The sequence below is a fragment of the Archocentrus centrarchus genome, chromosome 21, assembly GCF_007364275.1.
Source record: "Archocentrus centrarchus isolate MPI-CPG fArcCen1 chromosome 21, fArcCen1, whole genome shotgun sequence".
Taxonomy (NCBI): domain Eukaryota; kingdom Metazoa; phylum Chordata; class Actinopteri; order Cichliformes; family Cichlidae; genus Archocentrus; species Archocentrus centrarchus.
In genome coordinates this window covers 4,475,255-4,496,130 of record NC_044366.1, presented here as the reverse complement: position 1 = coordinate 4,496,130, position 20,876 = coordinate 4,475,255, and the positions used below count along the sequence as shown (strand labels likewise).

Below are 20,876 nucleotides of genomic sequence, written 5' to 3'. Positions count from 1 at the left end.
ATCGCAGCATCCGCTCGCGCCTGGACGTGTCACACGAACACCGGCTGCGACGTCACAGCGGGCTTCTAGAAGGATGTTACTGGAACTTACTTGTCGCTGGCTGCTTCGCCGCCGACCCCATCCTTCTTCAGCTGTTCGTCCACCTCCTCGGCGGCCGGAGCGCCTTCGGTTTTCACGCAGTAGTAGCGGAGCGGGGCGGCGCAGGGCGCGGTGCGGAGCGCCGGGCGAAGCGGGGCAGCATGGAGGACCTTCAGATGGGCAGACGGGGCTCTGGCATCAACGGAGGTGGCACCGAAGCAGCGGGAGCTGCTCGGCAACCAGATCGTCTGTCTGTAGACGGGAAAAGGACGCTTGAGGGTGGCTTCAAACAACTGCTTCAGCACTGTCGGTGACCTAAAATGTAACATCTCAATCCTGTCAGGCAATGAAAAAGAAACTGGTTCCAAAAAAATCCGGGATACACTGCTATACAATAGTTCCGATCACGATAACGTTCCGGCTGGTGATGACTCACAGACGCCGGAGTTCACACATATATCTGTAGAGGAGCGAGACACGCCCCCTAATGCACTTTATTGGTGGAAATGAGTGAGGTAATTATAACGCGCCCACTGTGTTTGGATATATGACCCCTAAATATGACGTTTTTACAACGTGTTTACAGGGAAGAGGTTTATTTACATTCCTTTATTACCACCTCATTACACTCATTCATTATTATTATTATTATTATGGAAGGAGACTTGGTAGTGGAATGAGGTTTCAAAAGATTCTGAGGTAACTTCCAATTCAATTTGTAAAAGAAACTATGTACAATGTACATTTACTAATAAATTGAATAATTTAAGAAAATATAATATAATAAATAAATATCTATAAGGAAAGAAAAGTGGTCTGGTACCTAAGCAGTTTGCAGTTATTGCACATCATATTGTCATGTGGTACTTAAATAAGGATGAACAGGAAAGTTTTTTTCTTCATTTTTAAATTAAACTTTGTATTAAAGATTTCCAAGACGTCTGTGAACAATATGAACCTTACAAGGTAAACACACACTATCGTGTAGAAGAAGGTACGTGCAGAAGTAAGCCATGCAGTGTGTTGTAATAAAGTAAATGCATAAAGAAAAAACAGGATCACTTGATGAAATATGATTTTGATCAACAGACTTAATGAATGAAGAAAATGAGAGACGAGGAGGGAGGACAGTTTCTGAATCAGAAATGTAGATGGATTAGTAAGGAGGAAGTGAGGGCAGCTATAAAGAAGATGGGAAGATGGGTTGGTCCAGATGAGATACCTGTGGAGGTATGGAGATGGACAAAAAGTTAGAGAGGTGAGGCTGAGATGGTTTGGACATGTGCAGAGGAGGGACAGTGGATATACCGGACAAAGGATGCTGAAGATGAAGCTCCCAGGCAGGAGGAAAAGAAGAAGACCACAGTGGCTGCAGTGAAGGAGGAAATGCAGAGAAGGATGCTGTGATAGGAGCCTGTCCCAGCTGTCAACTATTCACACTCACATTCACACCTATGGGCAATTTAGAGTCACCAGTTAACCTAACCCCACTAACTGCATGTGTTTGGAGTGTGGGAGGAAACCAGAATATTCAAAGAAAACCCACGCAAACATGGGGAGAACATGCAAACTCCACACAGAAAGGCCCGGGGCAAGGTGGATTCACACCCAGAGCTTTTGGATCGATCGATCGATCGATCGATCGATCGACAGACAGACAGACAGACAGACAGACAGACAGACAGACAGACAGACAGATAGATAGATAGATAGATAGATAGATAGATAGATAGATAGATAGATAGATAGATAGATAGATAGATATGCACAATAAATGGAATCCAAACAATGGAGGTATAAATTATATAAACTATACTAACAATACAGACTATACTAAGGTGTTCAGGGGCTTAGTGCTCCAGAAACAAAGAAAACAAAACATAAAACAGAATACAGGGATATGAATGAGTCCGTAGTGCAACACACAAATACAGATGGATAGTCATTCGTTTATTTATTTGTTTGGTTGTTTGTACAATGTATAAAATCTGTCATCCTTCTTAGTTTTATTCAACAGCATGCAGGTTTCATTTTAGATTTCTGATTTAGATTTAACAGCGTTTCGGTTTTTCATTTACATATTTATTCTGCAGCGCAGTACCTGCGGCATGAAGCACTGCTGCCCTCTGTATTGTCTGTCAGGAAAAGCATGCGCAGTTTCTCCAATCCCGTGAAGGAGGCGTCAGAACGAAGGAGGCGTCAGAACGACCCCCTGGCAGTCTGAGCTCAGGGTGGCGCAGACCTTTTCTCCCCTACGTCCTCCTCGGTGTTCAAACGTCACCTTTAAAAGTTGCCACGAATGCACAGCGGAGTGATGTGGAGGTTACTGAGCTACACACTGTACCTGTTTGTGTTTGCAGGGCTCAGCCTGCGGTCCGTCTGGGCGGCCGAAGAGGAGCTGGAAGGAGAGGTGAAGACTGAAGTTTTATTTAAGCCCGAGGAGTGCAGCCAGAGGAGCAAGAGAGGAGATCTGATCAACGCTCACTACGATGGGTACCTCGCCAAAGATGGTTCCCAGTTTTACTGCAGGTCGGTGCTCTGTCATCCTCATGCTTAATCCTAAAGGCTTCTCTAATGTGTGTGTTTAAAATGCTAAAGCTCTATTTCCCCTTTAAGTGTGTTCATGTGAAAAAGGTTTGGACACCACCCATTCTTCTCATCCCTCATTATGTGCTCAGAGCAAACAAAATAAAAGTCCATATGTGGTCAGATTTCTTCCAAGGATGCTGATGTTGCTGTTTGGCTCTGCGTTTATTTCTGTTTCAGTCGAACAGAGAAAGACGGACACCCTCAGTGGTTCGTGCTGGGTGTGGGACAAGTCATCAAGGGCCTGGATATTGGGATGATGGATATGTGTCCGGGAGAAAAACGAAAAATCACCGTCCCATCAGCCCTGGCGTTTGGAGAGAAGGGGAAAGGTAAGAGCATGCAGGAGGTGGTAGGTTTGAGGATTATATATTTCCCTCAGGGATGGTGATGTGATTTTAAGGTTTTCATCACTAACAAAAAGCCTTCAGTTATACTCGAGGTTAGGCCGTAACAGGTTATCAGCAGCCTCAGTTACTTCTATCCGGTCATTTTATGGTGTTCCCCAGGGCTCAGTTCTCAGTCCTAGTTTATTCTCTGCCTGTATACCTCTGTTGGGTCAGATACTCCATTAAGAAGTGACTGTAAGGACCCACAGAAACTTTTTACCAAGTACAAATTGTCTAAAAATGTGGAGTGCCCTTGAGCTTCAGATCTCTGCAGGTTGGCTCTGTTTTAGTGAAATGAAAGCATGTCAGAGCTTCAGTGGATTCAGAGCAGCAAGCAGCATCAGGAACACATCACTCTGTTTGTTATTCGTTACTCACTGTAGCTGTGTTGCATCACCTCTCTTTTCTATGATATTAGCTGAGTGTTACAGATCTGCCTTCATGCTGTCTTGTCTTTTTTTGCAGTGCTTTAGCTGAAGGGACACCACATCCCTCGCAGTGTTTGCTCCTCCTCTCCACATGGCATGTCCTGTAAGCATGCACAGAGGTTTAAAGGTCTGCTCTTCATTTCTTCTTTGCATGTTCTGGGGAATTAACAGTGGAACTACAGTCCTCCCTGGTGATCATGGGTGGTGGTGGTGGTAGTGTTCACCCTGGGGTGTTGCATTTCACCCTTTGGTATGAAGGAAATAGTTTTTCTGCTGAGCCTGCATGTTTTAGTCACCTCTGCATCACTTTGCTTTATAATTAACCGCAGAGGCTGAAACACAGCTTCACTGATTCGTCTCTGTGTACAGCTGAATAACATTAACATTAACTGCATGGTAATCTAATATTCTCTCCTCTCACTGGATTAATGTGTTGAAACCAATGACTTTATTAAACTTTATTTTATTTTAACCAGTGACTGTATTTTTTAAGTCTTTGTTAGGCAGTAAAGCATAAAAGGTCTGTAATCAAAAAAGTTATTTGTGAGCAAAACTAAAAACAATGCTGAAGATGTTGGAAGCAAACAATATTTCTGATTAAATATAACCCCAAAATGTTATGAGTCACACAGAGACTCTGAAATGCTAAAGACTGTATATAAAAGATGGACATAGCCACCATCACTTCACCCAGTAACTTTGGACGCTGCATTTTAATCCTCAAATTTAGCCACTATGTTGGGTTTTTAGAGCCAGAAGTGACCGGACCAAACCTGTATGTGTGTAACACACAGACACAGATACCTGCTGATTAATGCTACCAGTAAGAGTGTAGAAGCTGTTTATTAGCTTATTCCTAACTGCAACATGTTGAAAGTTTAATTACGTTCAAATATATTTTTATGTTTCTGGTCATTTACTTTTATTTATCATATTTTCTTTTGGTTGTTGCATTAATTTTAATTAGTCATCATTTACTATATTGTGGGTTATTTGAGTAGGTTGGCAATTTTAGGACGAGCATGGCCCAGGGAGGGCCAGTGGATTTTTTTTTTTTTTTTAGTACCAGAGAGGCAGCAGCAGAACTACAGCCCTCTGTAAACTGCACATACTTTGCTTGGAAAATGGACTGTTTCATGGTGCATCAGCTGCCTTTTGATTAGTGGTCCTTTAGTAGTTCAATTTTTCACACTAAACAGACGGATGAAATAATAGTTTCACTCACCAAAATTGAAGGAGGAGGTCTGTACCACAGAATGAGTCATATTATTTATCAAATTAATATTATTAAAGGCCACGCCTCTAATAATGCAAACTTATAGCTTTAACATAATTTAGTGGGTGAGAACAGAGGGTATGTGATGGTAGTTTTGATTTTCATTGTTGTAAATGGTTTCAGGACCTCTTGTCCTTGAAGTTACCATGCTGCATTTGCAAATGGAGTTCCCCACGGTTCAATACTGGGTCCCGCCTTATTCACATTAACATCATGTCTTCTGTAACAGATTGTAATGTTGTATGTGTCATGGTGGGCGGTGTGACAGGCAGAGATGGAGCCAAATGCAAGACTCCAAAAACAGATGTAACATAAAAAGGTATTTATTAAAGAACAAAAGGAATAACAAAAATCCACTTGGGAGTTAGGCCAAGAGCATAATCCAAAAACAAGCCGAGGCACGGCACCACAAACACACCACCAAGACAAAAACCCACATTGCAACAACAAGCAGAGGAAACACAGGACTTAAATACAACAGGGGATAATGAGGGGAGTGGAAACAGCTGAGGGGCACAGCTGAACATCATTACATTGACAATACAGGGGGAAGCAAAACTGAACACAACAGACAGGGACCAGATGACTATCAAAATAAAACAGGAAGTGAGATGAGGGAACACAGACGCAGACCTGACACAGAACACCTAGAACACAAGGAACTAGAAAATCAAAACGTAACCAAACCCCACAACAAAAGAAACCCAGAACAGACAAAACAAAGGAAAAACAAAACACGGGGTCAAAAGGACGCCGGACCGTGACAGCACAGTTGTTACTAAGGGGTAATTAGTTACAGAGACCAAAACGGATTTTGTATCAGGCTGTAAACATGTTTATTTCTGCTGCAAAGTTGGACATTTTAATATGGGAGCCTATGGAGACTCCCACTTCAGCCTCTTTCATCATTTCTTTGCCCCGATGTTTGCTGCTTGATTCGTGTAATATGGTTTGGTTGCGTAATTATCGATGATTTTTTTAATGGGTCAAAAAAAATACAAACAAGTCTGATGATAAAAATATATTAAATAAAATAAAAATAAATAAATAAAAATGGCTTCTGTGAAAGTTGGTTGGTTCTTAATTCATTGTTTAAATCTCTTTATAGTTTTTTATAATACATAAAACAGTTAACAGAAACAGTGGGCTGTTGAAATAAATCAGCTTTTACCTGAAATAAATACATATTTTTGGTACTTATCACATTTTTTTTTTTGTGGCTTTTATCAGCGGTGGAGGGAGACAGGAAATGGGGGAAAGATACAGGGAAGACACGCAGGCAAATTGGCGAAACCAAACCACTACCATGTGACCCGGTGATTAATGCTTCTGTGTGGTTTGCTGCTGTTTCCTTGAGGTCAACACAAAGTCTGAAATCAGTATCTGAATGAAACGTTTCTGGGCTATATTCAAGCTTCCCCTGAACATGAAGATTGTTTTCATGTTCCCCCTGAGCATGAAAACAATCTTCAGAGATTCTGAATCATCATGAATGAATGCTGTATTTAAATCATGTGGGTTTTTTTTCCCTCTCCTGAAACAGGTCCAGTACCTCCGAATGCCACTGTGATCTTTGAGGTGGAGGTCTTCTCTGTGTCCATGGGGCCACGCACCATGGCGGCTTTTGGAAAGATGGACCTCAATAAAGACAGAAGCCTCTCAAAGGCAGAGGTAACTTTATTTTACGAGCCAGTAATTGCCATGAAATCAAGGATACAGCTCAGGATTTATATTGTAGAGGGACAATCCCATATCCACTTGTTCAGTCTGACATCATTCATCATTTTCAGGTCTTTAGTTCCTAATCAGCTGAATAGGAAAGTGAAAAGAAAAAAACAACTGCAACCTCATCAAACGCAGGCGATGCTTAGGCTGAAACAGGGTCGTCATCACTTAAAAAACCGATAAGCAGCATTTGGCGATAATAGGAGGGAAGAACTCCTTTTTGACAGGAAGAAAGCTCCAGCAGAACGGGCTTCTTTTAGACTTATAATCAGGGTTATTAGGAGGTAAAAATGAGCATCTGCCCCATGTGTCTGTTTGTGTGCAATTTTTACATGCGTGGAAAAGACCTTCCAACAGATTTGTTTCTCAGTCATTTCTATCATGAAACTGAAACAACAAACCACATGATTATGTAACAAAACAGGATCCAGCACTGCAGAAAATGGGCTTATTTTAGTCTTTTTTTCTCACACAACTGAGATCTGGTGACTGTGGAGGCCATTTGAGCATGGTGAACTCATCGTCATGTTCAAGAAACCTGTTTGAGACGATTTGAGTTTTGTGACATGGAGCGTTATCCTCCTGGAAGCAGCCATCAGGAGATGGGTGCACTGGTCATAATGGGGTGGACATGGTCAGCAACGATACTCATGTAGGCCGTGGTGTTTAAATGGTGCTTGGCTGGTACTAAGGGGCCCAAAGTGTGCCAGTAAAATATTCCCAACACCATCACACTCAGCTTCCTCTTCTTAGCTGACAGGAGTGGCACCCGGTGTGACCTTCTGCTGCTGTAGACCTTCTGCTACATGATGTGTTGTATGTGCAGAGATGCTCTTCTGCATATCTTGGTTGTAACCAGTTATTTGAGTTACTGCTGCGTTCCTATCAGTTTGAAGTAATCTGGCCTTTGACATCAACAAGGCAACACGAACTGCCGCTCACCGGGTAGTTTCTCCTTTTTGAACCTTCTCTGGAAACCCCACAGATGGCTGCGTGGGGAAATCCCAGCAGATCAGCAGTTTCTGAAATACTCAGACCATCAACCATGCCATGGTCACAGTAACTTTAATCTCCTTTCTTCCCCATTCTGATGCTCAGTTTGAACATCTACATGCTTAAATGCAATTATGATAGACCAGATATATGTATTAATGAGCAGTTAAATGTGTACCCAATGAAGTGGCCAGTGGGTATTCAAGAGAAGACAGATGTCTCTACAGCTGATACCTTTAAAACCGAGTGCTCTCACCAAAACAGTCCATGCAGAGGAATAAACCTCCATTTCAGAATAAATGTATATTTGATTGGTGAAATGTCCCTTTAAATTACAATGAGCTGATCTCCTTCAGGCTGTAGCTTCATACAGACACGAGCTCAGGCTTATCATGTGACTCTGGAACAGAAAGTGTTTCCTTAAAATAAACCCGTGGCTTTACTTCTGCTGGCAGAAGCTGATCGTTTAAAAGTTAAATTAGCCCAAACCATCTGATCATCAGTAAACCAGCCCGTGCACCAACACATTTCTCAGATTATTCCCTTTAAAAAGTATTTTCCACCACAGCGGGCCAGCACCTTTGACCTGTTTTCACCAGGCTCAGCAGAGATTGTGTACCCCACATGTTTATCACATGTTTCCACTGTTTCACGTGCAGGCGTCTCATAAAGAGTGAAGGCTGCATTTTTATGAGCTCATTATCTGAGGCTAGAATCAGTTTTATCTTTAAATTATTAACTGCAATACCAAAAAGCTAATGTGCTATCTGGACTGGTAATACTGAAAGAAGATAGCAGAACCAACTGCCCCGCTTTCTGTAGATAGCATGTGATATTCTGTATGTGTGTGATACATTTGCTGTCGCGCACAGCAGGCGGCTTCTTATGTCAGCACGGCGTTATGAAACTGTGGTCCTCTGTTTCCAGGTGAAAGAATATTTGAAGCTGGAGTACGAAAAAGGGGGGAAGCCGCGCGACGACCCTTTCTACGAGAAGATAATGGATGATATCTTCTACAAGAACGATGGCGACAGAGACGGCGTGATCAGCGCGACGGAGTACAACATTTATCACCACGATGAGCTCTAACATTTTTTATTCTTCTTTTTTGTTTAGTTTGTGTGTTATGTAGAGAGGAAACTAAAGGGAACACACACACACACACACACACACACACACACACACACACACACACACACACACACACACACACACACACACACACACATATTTTTCAGTCACTAACCATCAACCACTTCTTCTTCATCTGGGAGTTTCCTGTTTTTCCCACAAAACTTTTTGAACATGCACGTTTGAGCCTGCAGAAGCGAGCGTGTGAGAGCCTTTCTTCCTCTTCAGTGGTCGTTTCGTATCTGTTTTATTTTGCTAATGATCTGGAAAATGTTTGCTATGGAAATCATGTGCCAGCGACTGTCTCAGTAACCTCTTTTCCGCTGACGTGGATCCAGTTCTGAGTCTGAGAGCCCATTGTTTGAGTTTCCAGCTTAGGCAGTGTAAAAGATAGCTACTCTGAAGTTGCTTCTGCTGGCCCACCCGCTTTTTAAAGACTGACCATACTGAAAACAGCCTGAAAGACCAGCTTCTTCCAACCATCCAGGAGCAGTTTGGTGACAGTCTGTGCATTTTCCACCCTGATGGAGCATCAGGTCACAGGGTAAAAGTGATGACTAAGTGGCTCAGAGGTCATCAGATTGACATTTTGGACCAGTGGTCAGGAAACATCACAGATCAGAATCTGATCCAGAATCTATGGTTAGTCCTTAATAAGCAGGTGGACCAGCAAAAGCCCACAAACTGTGATCAACATGGAGCTCTGAAAAGGCAGGAATGGATCTCCATCCATCGGGATCTGGCCCAGAAACTGATCTCCACCACGTCATGGAGAACTGGAGTCATGAAGAAGAAAAAAGGTCAACAGTGCAACATTTATGACTCTTTGCATAAATGTGATTTATTTGCTAATAAAAATCTTTGAAACTGAAAAAAGGCATATGATTGTTCTTTGTGAGAAACAAGCAAAAACTGAAGCAGCAAAGTGAATGAAACAGAAAATTTGTTCCACTTCCAAAACTTTTGGCCAGGACGTCTACAGGGCCAAAGTGTTTGTGCAACTGCAGGTATCGCCCCCTGGTGGCCGTTGAAAAGAAAGCAGGTTTAAGGCACTTTCAGACCTGGAAGCTCCATCTGTCTTTTATACAGTCTGTGGTTTCTAACTGAAGTTTTGGGCTGAGGAAGAAAAATCTGTGAGCTGCATCTGTCAATCACTGAAGGTTTCTTGCGGTAAATTCTCCCATTTCTGGCATGAGCAGAAATCACACAGCAGAGTGTGAGAGGAAATGAGAAAGTGCTTTATAAATGCAGACTGTGTAATTTAGGCTTCTCTGTATCAGAGCTCTTTGATTAAGACGGAGCATTGAGGGTCTAAAACAGAATTATTCCTGTAAATTAACAGTTATTTTCATCACAGGACAGTTTCAGCTGCAACCTCCATTGTTTAATCTTCTGAGAGCAAGCAAAGAATAAATATTTTTAAAAAATGTCTTTAGGCTCTGCAAGTGCATGGCCTAGCTGCTGTTTTATCACTTATCTTTAAACTTACATAACAAGAATTGACTTAAAATTCTTTGCAGCAAACAGGAAGAAAGGCGTGTGACAAATTTCCAAGAATTCAAAGATGAAACCTTTAGACTCTCCTGCTCTTTGCACACAAGCCTTAGGGACCTTCCAGGAATGGCGACAGGTTTCCAGAGAACTGATTGGTCAGGGGATGTTTTCATACCTGCAGCAGAGATTACTATGGCAATGTACCCATGTTAGAAGTAAAGTGGAAAGCTTAACCTTGAACCCGAGTTAAACCTGCTTCGTAGAACAGGCCTCGCTTCTAGCTGCTGTTAAAAACAGGTTTAGGGTGGATTTATTTTCCTTTAGAAAGCAGGCAGGAAGTAAAGGTGAGAGAGGTGCTGGGATCGCTGATTTCAGTCTAAAAAGTTAGAATACCTGCAGCGCCCATTTAAAGGGTTTTATTTCTTCAAGTTTGTCTTAACTTTGATTCAACTTGCAGGAGAAACACAGGACTGCATAATGTCCTGCAGTGAGCTGTGCAAAAAAGTCATTTCACACAGGAACACAAACAACTGCGAGCATCCCAGCTCCCTCTGGATCTGCAGCTCACAGATTAGGTTTATTTGTCTCTGTGTGGTCCCATCTGTGTTCATGTGTGTGCAGGACACTGTGTCAGCTTTTTATTGATGTTTGGATCCTCAGATCTGGGAGTGTTTTACCAAAAAGGGGAAACAACGGAGAGATCTGCATTCAGCCTCTTTTATACGTAGGACTGAGAGTGCCAAAATCCTGAATAAATAACTCACTAGAGAAATTAACATGGCACAAAATATCTAACTATTGAGAAGTCTATATAAATAAACTTGAAAACAATTAAAAAGTAAAAAGATAAAAATGTGAACACAAATCCAGTTTCAGAACAGATGCAAGAGAAAAAAATGTATTAATAAATACGTGTAACATTCTTGTTACATACAATACTGTTACATAAACACAGTTAATACTCTGCTTTGGAAAATCACAGCAGTGATGTGACTTTATCAGCTGGGGATCTTCATCTTGATGGGCGGCAGCCTGATCGCGGCGGCCTTCACCTCCGCTGTGATGTCAACGCCCAGCGGCGCCCTGCAGCGCGGCATCAATGAGCCGATGTTGATTTAACCAGAGGAAAGAAAAAAAGACACGAAAACGTTTGAGAAAGAAAACTTCAAATAAAATCTTTAAAGAAACCTCAGCTGTTCAGCGTGGACTGACTTTGGCTCGTAGCAAACATCAACATCTGGAGGCAGGATCCCTTTTCCTTCCCGCAGCCGCTCTACACCGTTCCTAGTTTAAAGAAAATATTTGCCTCACGTGAGCCAGGATCCTATTAATATAAGAAAATTAAATCTGATGGGCTGACTGGACAGTAAACGCACCATGCAATCATCACTCCGTTGTCGGTGCAGAGCTTTGCTGGAGGACAGAGCAGACGCAGTCCGGTCGTCTCCGCAATGATTGTCAAAGCCTTTCGGATATACTGGTTGCTCGCAACTCCTCCAGACAGCACCTAAATATACATCAATTTAAAGCAAAGGACTGGTGTTATTCTATATTCAACGCATTACAGGAAAGCAGCAAAAAGAGCCATGTTCATTAAATCCATCCATCCATCCAATCTATGGAAGAAATCTGGTGGTAGAAGAATTTCCAGGGGCAGAAAAAAAAAGCTTTTATAGCATCTTATAACAGAGCATTTATTAACACTCTATGAAGTGTGTAAATTAGTATAATTTTTTAAAAAAAGGCTTTAATAAAAAGCATTTAGGGTTGTTTCCCAACAAGAAACAAATCCTGCAGGGAATCTAATTTGGTTAAAAAAAAAAAATCATTTCCAAAGTCAGAGTTTGTATTCTTGGGCTCAGAGTAGCTCTGCATGAGTTCCAGCTCAGAATAATCCTCCTTTATCTGATTCTGGGCCTTGATGCAGCCACTCAGTTGGCTTTCTTCTGATTGGATTAAGGGGAAAGTGGGTGGTGCTTCTGTATCTGACTTGACCATATTAGGGATTTCTCCTCTGGGTGACATCAAACAGATCCAATAATAGAAAAAAACTGCCTCAAACTGAGTGTTCATAAACTGACCTTTTTATTTTTGGACTCTACTAGAGCAGCTTTGCATGATTCACAGTTCAAAATAATCCTACATTGAGATGCACTCACCAAGGTGGGACTGTTTAACGGCAGCAGGCCGTTCACCTTACAGAACAGGATGGCACGGTGTGTGCGCTTTGCCAGGTGAGAGGCGACGGTGTGCTGAGCGGCAGCTGCAATATCATTCACACATTTCAGCAGCGTCCCCTCCTCCACACCTACAGAGGGAGGGAAGGAGAATCCAAAGGTCAGAGCTGCATCGCTGCTACAGAGGTTACAGGACAAAATGCGCTCATACCTTCCTCCGCCTCCTTTTTCATTATTGTCATTGTAATCTGATTTCTGAGTCCAGCGAAAGAAAAGCAGCAGTCATGCGTTTGTCCCATCGGCGTCCTGAAAGGGAACTTCGACCTGTCGCCATCCTTAGCGAGCAGCTCTATGGCCTGTCCTCCGCTCAGTGAGGAGCACTGCGGGTGTTTGACGAGGCACAAACGTCTCGCCACCTGCAGGTTCACAAAAGAGAGGTTCCTTTCATGTGCTCCTTAGTTTTATTTTCCCCCCTGCTGTTGGGGTGTGTGTGTGTGTGTGTGTGTGTGTGTGTGTGTGGAGGGGGGGGGGGGGGGGGGGGGTAATGCCAACTAAGGTATCACGTGATTTTTTGGCAGAAACTTACTGCGAAGGAGTGGAATTGTTTTGTATTCGAGGACAGTTTGTAAAATATGTTTTGTGTGTGTGCAGCATGTTTTCTTTGTGTTCAACCCTTTGGCAGGAAATTAATTCCATACATTCTGTTCTATTCTATGTCATTTAAATTAGTTATGAATTTAATAATCAGGAAGCGAAGTTGGATGGTAGCATCAAGGTCTCACTTTATCCAGGGTATCCCCCGGAGCCTCATCCAGCGTGTGGCCCAATAGCAGGAAGTCATCGACTCCCCGAGCCACAGCGAGAAGCGCGTGGCCTCCAGACACGAGCAGCACCAGGAAGGGGAAGCTGATGGGCTGGAGCATCCTCACAGTCAGAGCGTGGGCCTCCATGTGGTGGATGGGGATGAATGGCTTGTTGTGTCGCCTCACAAACCGCCGACTGAACTCGAGCCCGACGCCCAGGCTCAGGGCCAAACCTGGCTTCACCGTGGTGGCGACGGTGGACAGCTGGCCCGGGGTCACGCCGCTCCTCTCCAAAGCCTCCCGGACCACCCGCTCTATGTTCTCCCTGTGCAGCTGCTGGGCCACGGTGGGGATGATGCCACCGGTCCTGCAGGTTTGATTGTCTGTCAGGTTACAAATTCAGAAACCTCCTATGTGTCTATAGGAGTGACCTTGACCTCTGACACCTACCTGAGATGCACCTGCTTCTGTGAATGCAGAGACTCTCCCAGTATGGCGCCAGTCTCATCCAGCACAGCAGCTCCAGTATCATCACAGCTCGTCTCGATGCCCAGAACCAGCCTGGAGCAGGAAGCGGTGGGACACTGTGTGTGTCCTCGCTGGAACAGCCTCAGAGCCTTCCTGAGGAACATCTTCCTGCACCTGTCCCACCTGTGACGACAAACAGGTAAAACCTCATCGGTTCCTGTAGAGTTTAAACTGACAGAATAATTAAAAACAGTCACGAATACGTCCTTAGATATCAGAATATATACTAAAATTTGGTCGTGCCCACATAAACGTGTCCTGCTTCCTCTCGCTGTGTTACATGTAAATAATTCCGACCACCACAAATTCCGTGACTAAAGACACAAAACTAACAACAAAAAATTGGCTCAGCCAATTTGTCATTAATGATATTGAAAACCTTTTCAGAAAGTCTATAATTTGAAAGGTAATTAGAAAAAAAAAATAAGGCATGGGTCTAAAAAGAAATCGATGCTTCTTTCTCTTCCGGGCATTTTATTTGGGTGCACAGGCACGTTATGAAGACGAGCTGCTGGGTTTATACGTGAAGAAACGGACTTTTCATCCGAGTATTTATGTCTGACCAGGTAAACCAGGTTCTCCTGTATGTTCGCAGCCTGAATGTGTCGTTTTAAAGTCCCTGCAGGCGTCGCAGAGCCTTTAAAACCCGAATTATTTTGAAATCGGCCGTTTCCGTGTAGTAAGCCGTGTTGCCTTCACAGCCACACAGAATGTCGTGGTTTTGTTTGATAGTAAATAATTCACCAACAAAAATGAAAATCGAAGCGTTTCTTGATATTTGTGGGAACGTAGAATTTCTTTTCTTTTTTTTTAAAGGCAGAATATTGATATGAATTTATTTAACTAAAGTAAAACTAGTATCTGTATTTACTTCACGGTGTCATTAACTTTGACAGCAGCGACTTTAGGTATCAACATAACGAGTCATCACACACAAAAAGACTTCCGTTTAAAGCTTCGTTATGTTGGTGTTTGCTGATCAAAAAACAAACAAACAAAAAACATCTCGTTCGGATGTAAAGAAAAACGTTTTTACCACACCGGAGCTCACGTGACCCACGACAGCAAAGGGAGCATCGTGGTCCTGTTTCTCGTTTTTCTCAGATTTTTCTGTTTTTAAGCGCAGAACAAAAATCATAATGAGCATAATTCATGTTTGCAGCAGAACTGAAATTCTCTGAAATTAAAAAGTCATAAATGTTTGGAGATTTCTTGAAATTTGATATTTTATTGAGACTTGAGATTTTATATTATTTTTAAATTGTCTTTTTTTAATTGTAAATGTGTGACTTTATCATCTCAGATTACTCGCATACAGTTCCCCCCACGTTAATCTGGCTTTTCTGAATTCATGGAAAGAAACTCAGAGGTCATGGAGTCACATTTTAGAGAAAAAAAACAACAGAAATTCTGAGTCACAAATTTATCAGAAAATATTCTGAACATTTTTCCACTTTCTGATGAATTAATTGCGTGTAGTAAATGTATCAGTTATATGTCAAAGAAGTTTCCCTTTTTACTCTGTAAGTTTGCAACTTTAATCTCGTTTTTAGTTTATGCATATAAATCTGAATTTTCAAGTATGTCTAAATCTAAAAAAAAAATCCCAATGATGACAAAGTCATAAAGTTTAGAGGAGAAAATCTGTTCCTTTTTTTTCTGTAAATTTGTTATTTTGCCAAAATGTGAATCTCACAGTCTCAGTCAAATTTATTTGAGAATATAAAGTTGGAAATGTTTCAGGAAAAGTTCAGAAATTCTCTGAGATAAAAGTCACCGATTTATCAGAAAAAAAAAATCCTTTTTTTCTCATAGATTTGTGAGTCTGTTGTGAGGCAGTCTTCTCAGAGACCTTCTCAAAGATTTGTGACTTTCATTTTGTAAATTTACAGTCGTGTTTCAGTTTTGGCTGGAAAGTAAATAATAGATAAACAACAATAATAATGATTTTGAGGCCAGAGAGGTCGGAGCTATTTCAGAAAAAAATGTCAGAATTTCCTCATAAGTTACACATTTGTGAGACAAAAAATATAAGAAAAAATCATCAAAAAAAAACCCTGTGTAAATTTGTGACTTTAAAATTGTGATGAGTATTTTGGTGTTTTTTTTTGTTTTTTTTACTGTCTTTAACCACTTTAATCTCAGACAAACTTTTACATTTCTAACATCCAAATCTGTATTTTTTAGGTCCAAGAGGGATCAGTTATAAATTTCTAGTAAACCTAACTTCATCAAGTTATAAACTTATAATGTCTTTTTTTAATTTGATGTGGTTATTTATTCATTTATTGCTATCTTTACAAAATGAAAAATTGGTTTTCTTAATAGAAAAAAATATTTCATACCTTTATGTTTTTTCTCTCAGACGCTTTAATCTCAGAATATTCAGCTTTATTTTAATCTCAGAGTTTCTCTCAGAATATTTCAACAATAGTTTCTAATTTATTTTTAATACATTTTATTCAGTTTTTTAAATATAATTGTTATATTTTTTAATACCAATATAAATGTTTTTTGTTTTTTTTAATTCCCAACTCATCTGTGATTTATTATTATTGTCTTGTTAGATAATCTGCATGTTTCAGATGTTTTAGTATGATTTACAGTTATCACTGATCACGCTCGGTGCACTGAACCACAGACAGGCTGCTTTATTATTTTGTTTTTATTGTTCTGGGTTTTAATGAGTTTCATGTTAACTTTCTTAAGGAGGCATGGAGCACCCAGCTTGTATTTTGGAGGAGTTGAAGCGGTTTGTCATAAGCGAAGCTCCGCCCACAGCGTATTACATCCCAGATTTCATATCCGAGGATGAGGAGTCGTACCTCCTTCAGCAGGTCTACAGGTCTCCTAAGACTAAGTGGACTCAGCTGTCGGGTCGGAGGCTCCAGAACTGGGGAGGGTTACCGCACCCCAAAGGCATGCTGGGAGAGCGGCTTCCCGATTGGCTCCAGACCTACTGCGAGAAGATTTCCTCTCTGGGCGCGTTCAGCGGGAAAACAGCCAATCACGTGCTGGTGAACGAGTATAAACCAGGAGAAGGGATCATGCCCCACGAGGACGGCCCGCTGTACCACCCCACCGTCACCACCATCAGCCTGGGCTCTCACACACTGCTGGACCTCTACGCACCGCTCAGCAGCACAGAGGGCGCCACGCCGCAGACGGAGGAGAGCCGTTTCCTGTTCTCGCTGCTGGTGAGGCCGCGGAGCCTCCTCATCCTGCAGGACGAAATGTACCAGCGCCTCCTTCACGGCATCCAGGGACACGAGCGGGACACGCTGACCGAGAAGGTGGTGAACCTGCCCGCCGCCGGGGCGCAGCCGGGCGAGGAGCTGAGCCGAGGCACCAGGGTGTCCCTGACCATACGGCACGTGCCCAAAGTCATCAAGACGAAGCTGATGCTGGGGAGGAGGTGAAGAAAGACTGGACCTGACACTCCAGCACATGGAGTTTGAGTTCAGACGAGTCCGTACTGGAAACGTGTTTCTGTGGAGCTTTGAAGTTTTCCTGGATGCACCGTGGAAATTATTCAAATTCTGGATTCAAAGATTGAACATTTTAAAGGATTCTGTGTGAGAAATAACCAGAACAAATTACCAGAGATCACAATGGAGTCTTTAAGTTTTTCAGTCAGACGGTGGAGCAGCTGTCTGCGTTTGTGACGCTCTAAATGGAGTCATTTATTGTGAATTCATCGGATGCTTGTTTATGCGACAGATTCATGAAATAAATATGACTCTATAAGCTGTGTATGTTTCGTGGGTTTACTTACAAAGACCTCCAACAAGCTTAAGCCACAATAATAACGAACTTTATTTAAGCAGCATCTTTAAAAACAGGGTTTGCAGAGAGCTCAGAAGTCAGTCGTGTGAAAAATAAAGTAGTCTTTCATTTTTAAGGTTTTACATATCAGGACATAAGAATCATCTGGTTTTTAGCAGGTCTTAAAATTATTTAAATACAGCCTGAAATGAACAGCAAAATATTTATTTAACAAAAACTGAGCCAAAATTAAGAAACAGTGTGTGTGAAAAACTAAGGACACCTTTACTGCTTCCACAGTAATTCAGAGGGTAAGAAGCAGCCTGGTGCTGCTGGTTAAATACACTCGATTAACTGATCATCAGTTTCATAGAGGTGTGAGCACCTCTATGAAAGCAGAAGATTTGCTGGTCTGGAGCTTTCAGGTGTATTACCACAAGGACACAATCCTCCCGGGGGTAGAGATCCCAGCAAATTCACCCCGAGGTCAGAGTGTGCAGCTCTCGGGTAACAACCGCAAAAACCCAAGAGCTCCATCTCAGACTCTGGAGGTCTCAGTTAGCATGTTAAAGGTTAAAGTTCATGACAGTACAATTAGAATAGACTGAACGAGTCTGGTGTGTTTGGAAGGGTTGCAGGAGAAAGCTGCCTCTCTAAAAAGAACATGGCAGCACCTGAACAAACCACAGGACCTCCAGAACGATGTCCTTTGGATGGACGAGACCAAAGTGGAGATGTTTGTAATGCACAGCAGCACGTTTGGAGAAAAAGAAATTCAGCATATCAGCACAAATGCCTCAGAGCATCTGTCAGCTGGAGGAGGGCTGAAGATTTGAGCTCCTAGCAGTCACTGAGTTGACCATGAACTGCTCTGTATGCCAAAGTGCTCTAGAGTCAAATGTGAGCCCACCTGCCTGACGACTAAGGAACCAAACTGGGTCATCAGCAGGACAGTGACCCCAAGCACCTCAGCAACTTTCCAACAGAACGGCTGAAAAAGAAAGTAATGAAGGTGCTGCCGTGGCTGAGAGTCCAGACCTCAACCTGACTGAGATGCTGTGCTGGGAGCTTCAGAGAGCTGTGCTCCTCCACAACCTTTCACTGGAACGAATAACAGAAAAAACGTTTTTAAAGTTTTGAGGACTCTTTGTAAAAGATCTGATCTAACAGAGTATGTGTAAGAGGAACCCTCTCCTGTTCCTTTTCTTATGACTTATTGTTGATATAGTTTTAATAAAGATATTAATGAGAAATAAATGCCAGAAGCAGAGGTTGGTCGCTCGTGGTGGGCCTCTTACTGTAGGGGTCAAGGGTTCTGGTTTTTCCTTTAATTTGTCACATGTGCATACAGGCGTGTTTCTTGGTCAGTAACAGGAAGCAGAGTGCATTAAAAACTCAGTAATTTGAAAATGGTGTCATGCATAGTTTGTCCACCAGGGGGAAGTGTGCGCACCTTAACTTTGAAGGGCCATTCCGCTTATTTTCCACATGAAGTTCAGTTTATCGTGAGTTCAGCATGTGAGGACGGCTGAACAGCAATAACAGTCTTTATTTAGAGCACTTTTCTGCCAGTAAAACATCAAAACAGGGTTTGTAGATTTATAACTAGGGTGTGACTCATGGAAAGAACTGCCACAGTGAGCGTCATATTTGTGACGTCAACAGAACAGATGGATAAAAAGCCCTGAAGGCTGTACAGGTGATTTTTGGGAGAGCTGTCCCCGCTGTGAACCAGGTTGGATGTGTATCTGGTGTAACTGAAGGTTTTCTCGTGTGCTGACAGGACTGCACCACAACATCGGAGCCGCCGATGAAGCGCTGGAAAGGCCCGCCATGTGACATCGACTCCTGGGTCGCCTTTCCCGTGCTGTCAGATGAGCAGTCGCAGGACGTCGAGCTGGTGGAGGTATTCGCCGCGCCCATTCTCGACAAGAAGGAGACGTCTCGGATCGTCAGGGAGCTGAACGCCTTCCACCCGCTGAGCGGCCTTCAACATGTCAAGAGGGTGCGGCCGTGCAGGGAGAAGCCCCACCCACTCGAGGTCCTCGTGTGCCTCGTCAGCGACGCGCCGCGCGGGAAGGTGGTCAGCGTTGACTCTCTGCTGCCCTCAGGTGGAGTAAACTGTAACGGGTTAGGTGAGCCATTCGTGGTTAAGGTTCCCGCACGGCCCCCTTTGACGCGACCCCAGTTTGAGCTGGCGAGCCAACACTGGCCCACTTCCTTTCATGAAGACAAGCAGGTGACGGTTGCCCTGAGAGGAGAGCTCTTCAGCCGCCATCAGAAGGAGAGGATGCAGGCCTACATGGCGTCTGCCGTGACTGCTGCCAGAGCTGGGATGGAGGTGGGGATGGAGGCCGTCGGGGCCGCGGTGGTTGACCCAAAGACGGAGAGCATCATCGCCGTGGGCCACGACTGCAGACACGACCGCCCCCTTCATCACGCAGTCATGGTCGTCATCGACCTGGTAGCTCGGAGTCAGGGCGGCGGGTTTTATAGTTTTGACGGCTACCCCGCCTGCAGGTTCACTTCCCCGAGCTCACTTCAAACAGAGGCTGGCTCTCAGCCATACATCTGCACCGGGTATGACCTTTACGTGACCAGAGAACCGTGCGTGATGTGTGCCATGGCGCTGGTCCACTCTCGGATTGGTCGGGTTTTCTATGGGGTTGCTTCAGCCAACGGGGCCCTGGGGACAAAATTCAAAATCCACGCTAGGAAAGATCTGAACCATCGATTTGAGGTGTACAGAGGAGTTCTGAGCAGGGAGTGTGAGAATCTGCACAGCGTGGATGACCACATCAGAAAGGACCGAGGAGAATAAGTGCAGCTGTTCATTCCCCTTCAAACCTGCATTCTTTCAAATGACCAGTAGGGGGCAACTCCTCTGGTTGCAGTAAGGCTCCTGGTCCTGTAGAAAGACGGGCCTGGTCTCCCTTTTGTTTGTGACCTTTGTAAACACGTTTCTGATGAGTTTCAGGTCATATTAAATTAAACATTCAGTCTGGTTTTTAAATTGTGATCATTACTCGAGTCAGAAATGAGGTTTGTTCTTGACACGCTCATTGTTCAGACCTGTCAGTCACAAGGCTGTGAAATTTTTTTTTTTTTTTAATTACACCAAAAACAAACTTCTCCATCTACAGGCTCATTTGTTCCTTTGTATCCAAGATCCAGTAAGACATTCATTATCAAACAGGATATCTAAACCCAGAAAAACAGTGACTGCTGAGTTCGTGTTTGTCTCCACCTAGTGGTCGCTTAGATTTACTGCAGACAGTTCACTTTCCCCTCCAACTCAAGTTCTGGAGAAATTCACAAACATGCATTTGTTTAAAATTGAATTGTTTTATTTTCCAATTAAGAATTCAATTCAGTTTTATTTATATAGCGTCAAAATGCAACAGTTGCTTTAAGGGCAGTCACATGGCAACAGTGGGAAGGAAAAACTCCCTTTTAACAGGAAAAAAAACCTCCAGCAGACCCAGGCTCAGGGAGGGGTAGTC

The 20,876-nt window shown here is 43.0% G+C and overlaps 5 protein-coding genes across 8 annotated transcripts in view; 3 read left to right on the top strand and 2 right to left on the bottom strand.

Annotated features, from left to right (window-relative positions):
- The window catches only part of glsb (glutaminase b), a 38,857-nt gene extending 38,364 nt beyond the window's left edge, over positions 1-493 (bottom strand). For all 3 annotated transcript variants that reach the window (XM_030757544.1, XM_030757545.1, XM_030757546.1), the window contains exon 1: positions 91-493. In XM_030757544.1, the coding sequence (XP_030613404.1) occupies positions 91-407 (317 nt within the window). In that variant the 5' untranslated portion in view covers positions 408-493. The remainder of the gene's footprint in view (positions 1-90) is intronic.
- Positions 494-2,377: 1,884 nt separating this feature from the next.
- Positions 2,378-9,452, top strand: fkbp7 (FKBP prolyl isomerase 7). The gene is made up of 4 exons (XM_030758529.1): positions 2,378-2,607; positions 2,845-2,996; positions 6,301-6,428; positions 8,403-9,452. Exons 1-4 carry the CDS (start codon positions 2,378-2,380, stop codon positions 8,562-8,564), a joined length of 672 nt encoding a protein of 223 aa, XP_030614389.1. The 3' UTR covers positions 8,565-9,452.
- A 1,267-nt stretch (positions 9,453-10,719) lies between these two features.
- Positions 10,720-14,295, bottom strand: osgepl1 (O-sialoglycoprotein endopeptidase-like 1). 2 transcript variants are annotated; one of them, XM_030759075.1, is made up of 8 exons: positions 14,172-14,295; positions 13,531-13,731; positions 13,060-13,447; positions 12,489-12,693; positions 12,260-12,408; positions 11,477-11,607; positions 11,313-11,384; positions 10,720-11,183 (listed from the first exon to the last, which is right to left on the bottom strand). In XM_030759075.1, exons 2-8 carry the CDS (start codon positions 13,710-13,712, stop codon positions 11,099-11,101), a joined length of 1,212 nt encoding a protein of 403 aa, XP_030614935.1. In that variant the 5' UTR covers positions 13,713-13,731; positions 14,172-14,295; the 3' UTR covers positions 10,720-11,098. The 2 variants fall into 2 exon arrangements, with proteins under 2 accessions (XP_030614935.1, XP_030614934.1); XM_030759074.1 differs by lacking the exon at positions 14,172-14,295 and adding an exon at positions 13,856-13,895 and having other exon boundaries at positions 10,721-11,183.
- On the top strand, positions 14,069-17,320 carry alkbh6 (alkB homolog 6). The gene is made up of 2 exons (XM_030759078.1): positions 14,069-14,174; positions 16,318-17,320. Exon 2 carries the CDS (start codon positions 16,323-16,325, stop codon positions 17,025-17,027), a length of 705 nt encoding a protein of 234 aa, XP_030614938.1. The 5' UTR covers positions 14,069-14,174; positions 16,318-16,322; the 3' UTR covers positions 17,028-17,320.
- On the top strand, positions 14,069-20,386 carry adat3 (adenosine deaminase tRNA specific 3). The gene is made up of 2 exons (XM_030759076.1): positions 14,069-14,174; positions 19,157-20,386. The coding sequence occupies exons 1-2, from the start codon at positions 14,163-14,165 to the stop codon at positions 20,192-20,194; spliced, it is 1,050 nt and encodes a 349-aa protein (XP_030614936.1). The 5' UTR covers positions 14,069-14,162; the 3' UTR covers positions 20,195-20,386.
- Positions 20,387-20,876: the final 490 nt, after the last annotated feature.

Coding starts and splice junctions, on each gene's coding strand:
- alkbh6 (XM_030759078.1), top strand. CDS start 16,323: ATGGAGCACCCAGCTTGTATTTTGGAGGAGTTGAAGCGGTTTGTCATA.
- fkbp7 (XM_030758529.1), top strand. CDS start 2,378: ATGCACAGCGGAGTGATGTGGAGGTTACTGAGCTACACACTGTACCTG. Junction 2,997..6,300: donor GTTTGGAGAGAAGGGGAAAG/GTAAGAGCATGC, acceptor CTCCTGAAACAG/GTCCAGTACCTCCGAATGCC. Junction 6,429..8,402: donor GAAGCCTCTCAAAGGCAGAG/GTAACTTTATTT, acceptor CTCTGTTTCCAG/GTGAAAGAATATTTGAAGCT.
- osgepl1 (XM_030759074.1), bottom strand. Junction 13,448..13,530: donor CAGAAGCAGGTGCATCTCAG/GTAGGTGTCAGA, acceptor TCAAACCTGCAG/GACCGGTGGCATCATCCCCA. Junction 11,184..11,312: donor GATGTTTGCTACGAGCCAAA/GTCAGTCCACGC, acceptor GCCGCGCTGCAG/GGCGCCGCTGGGCGTTGACA.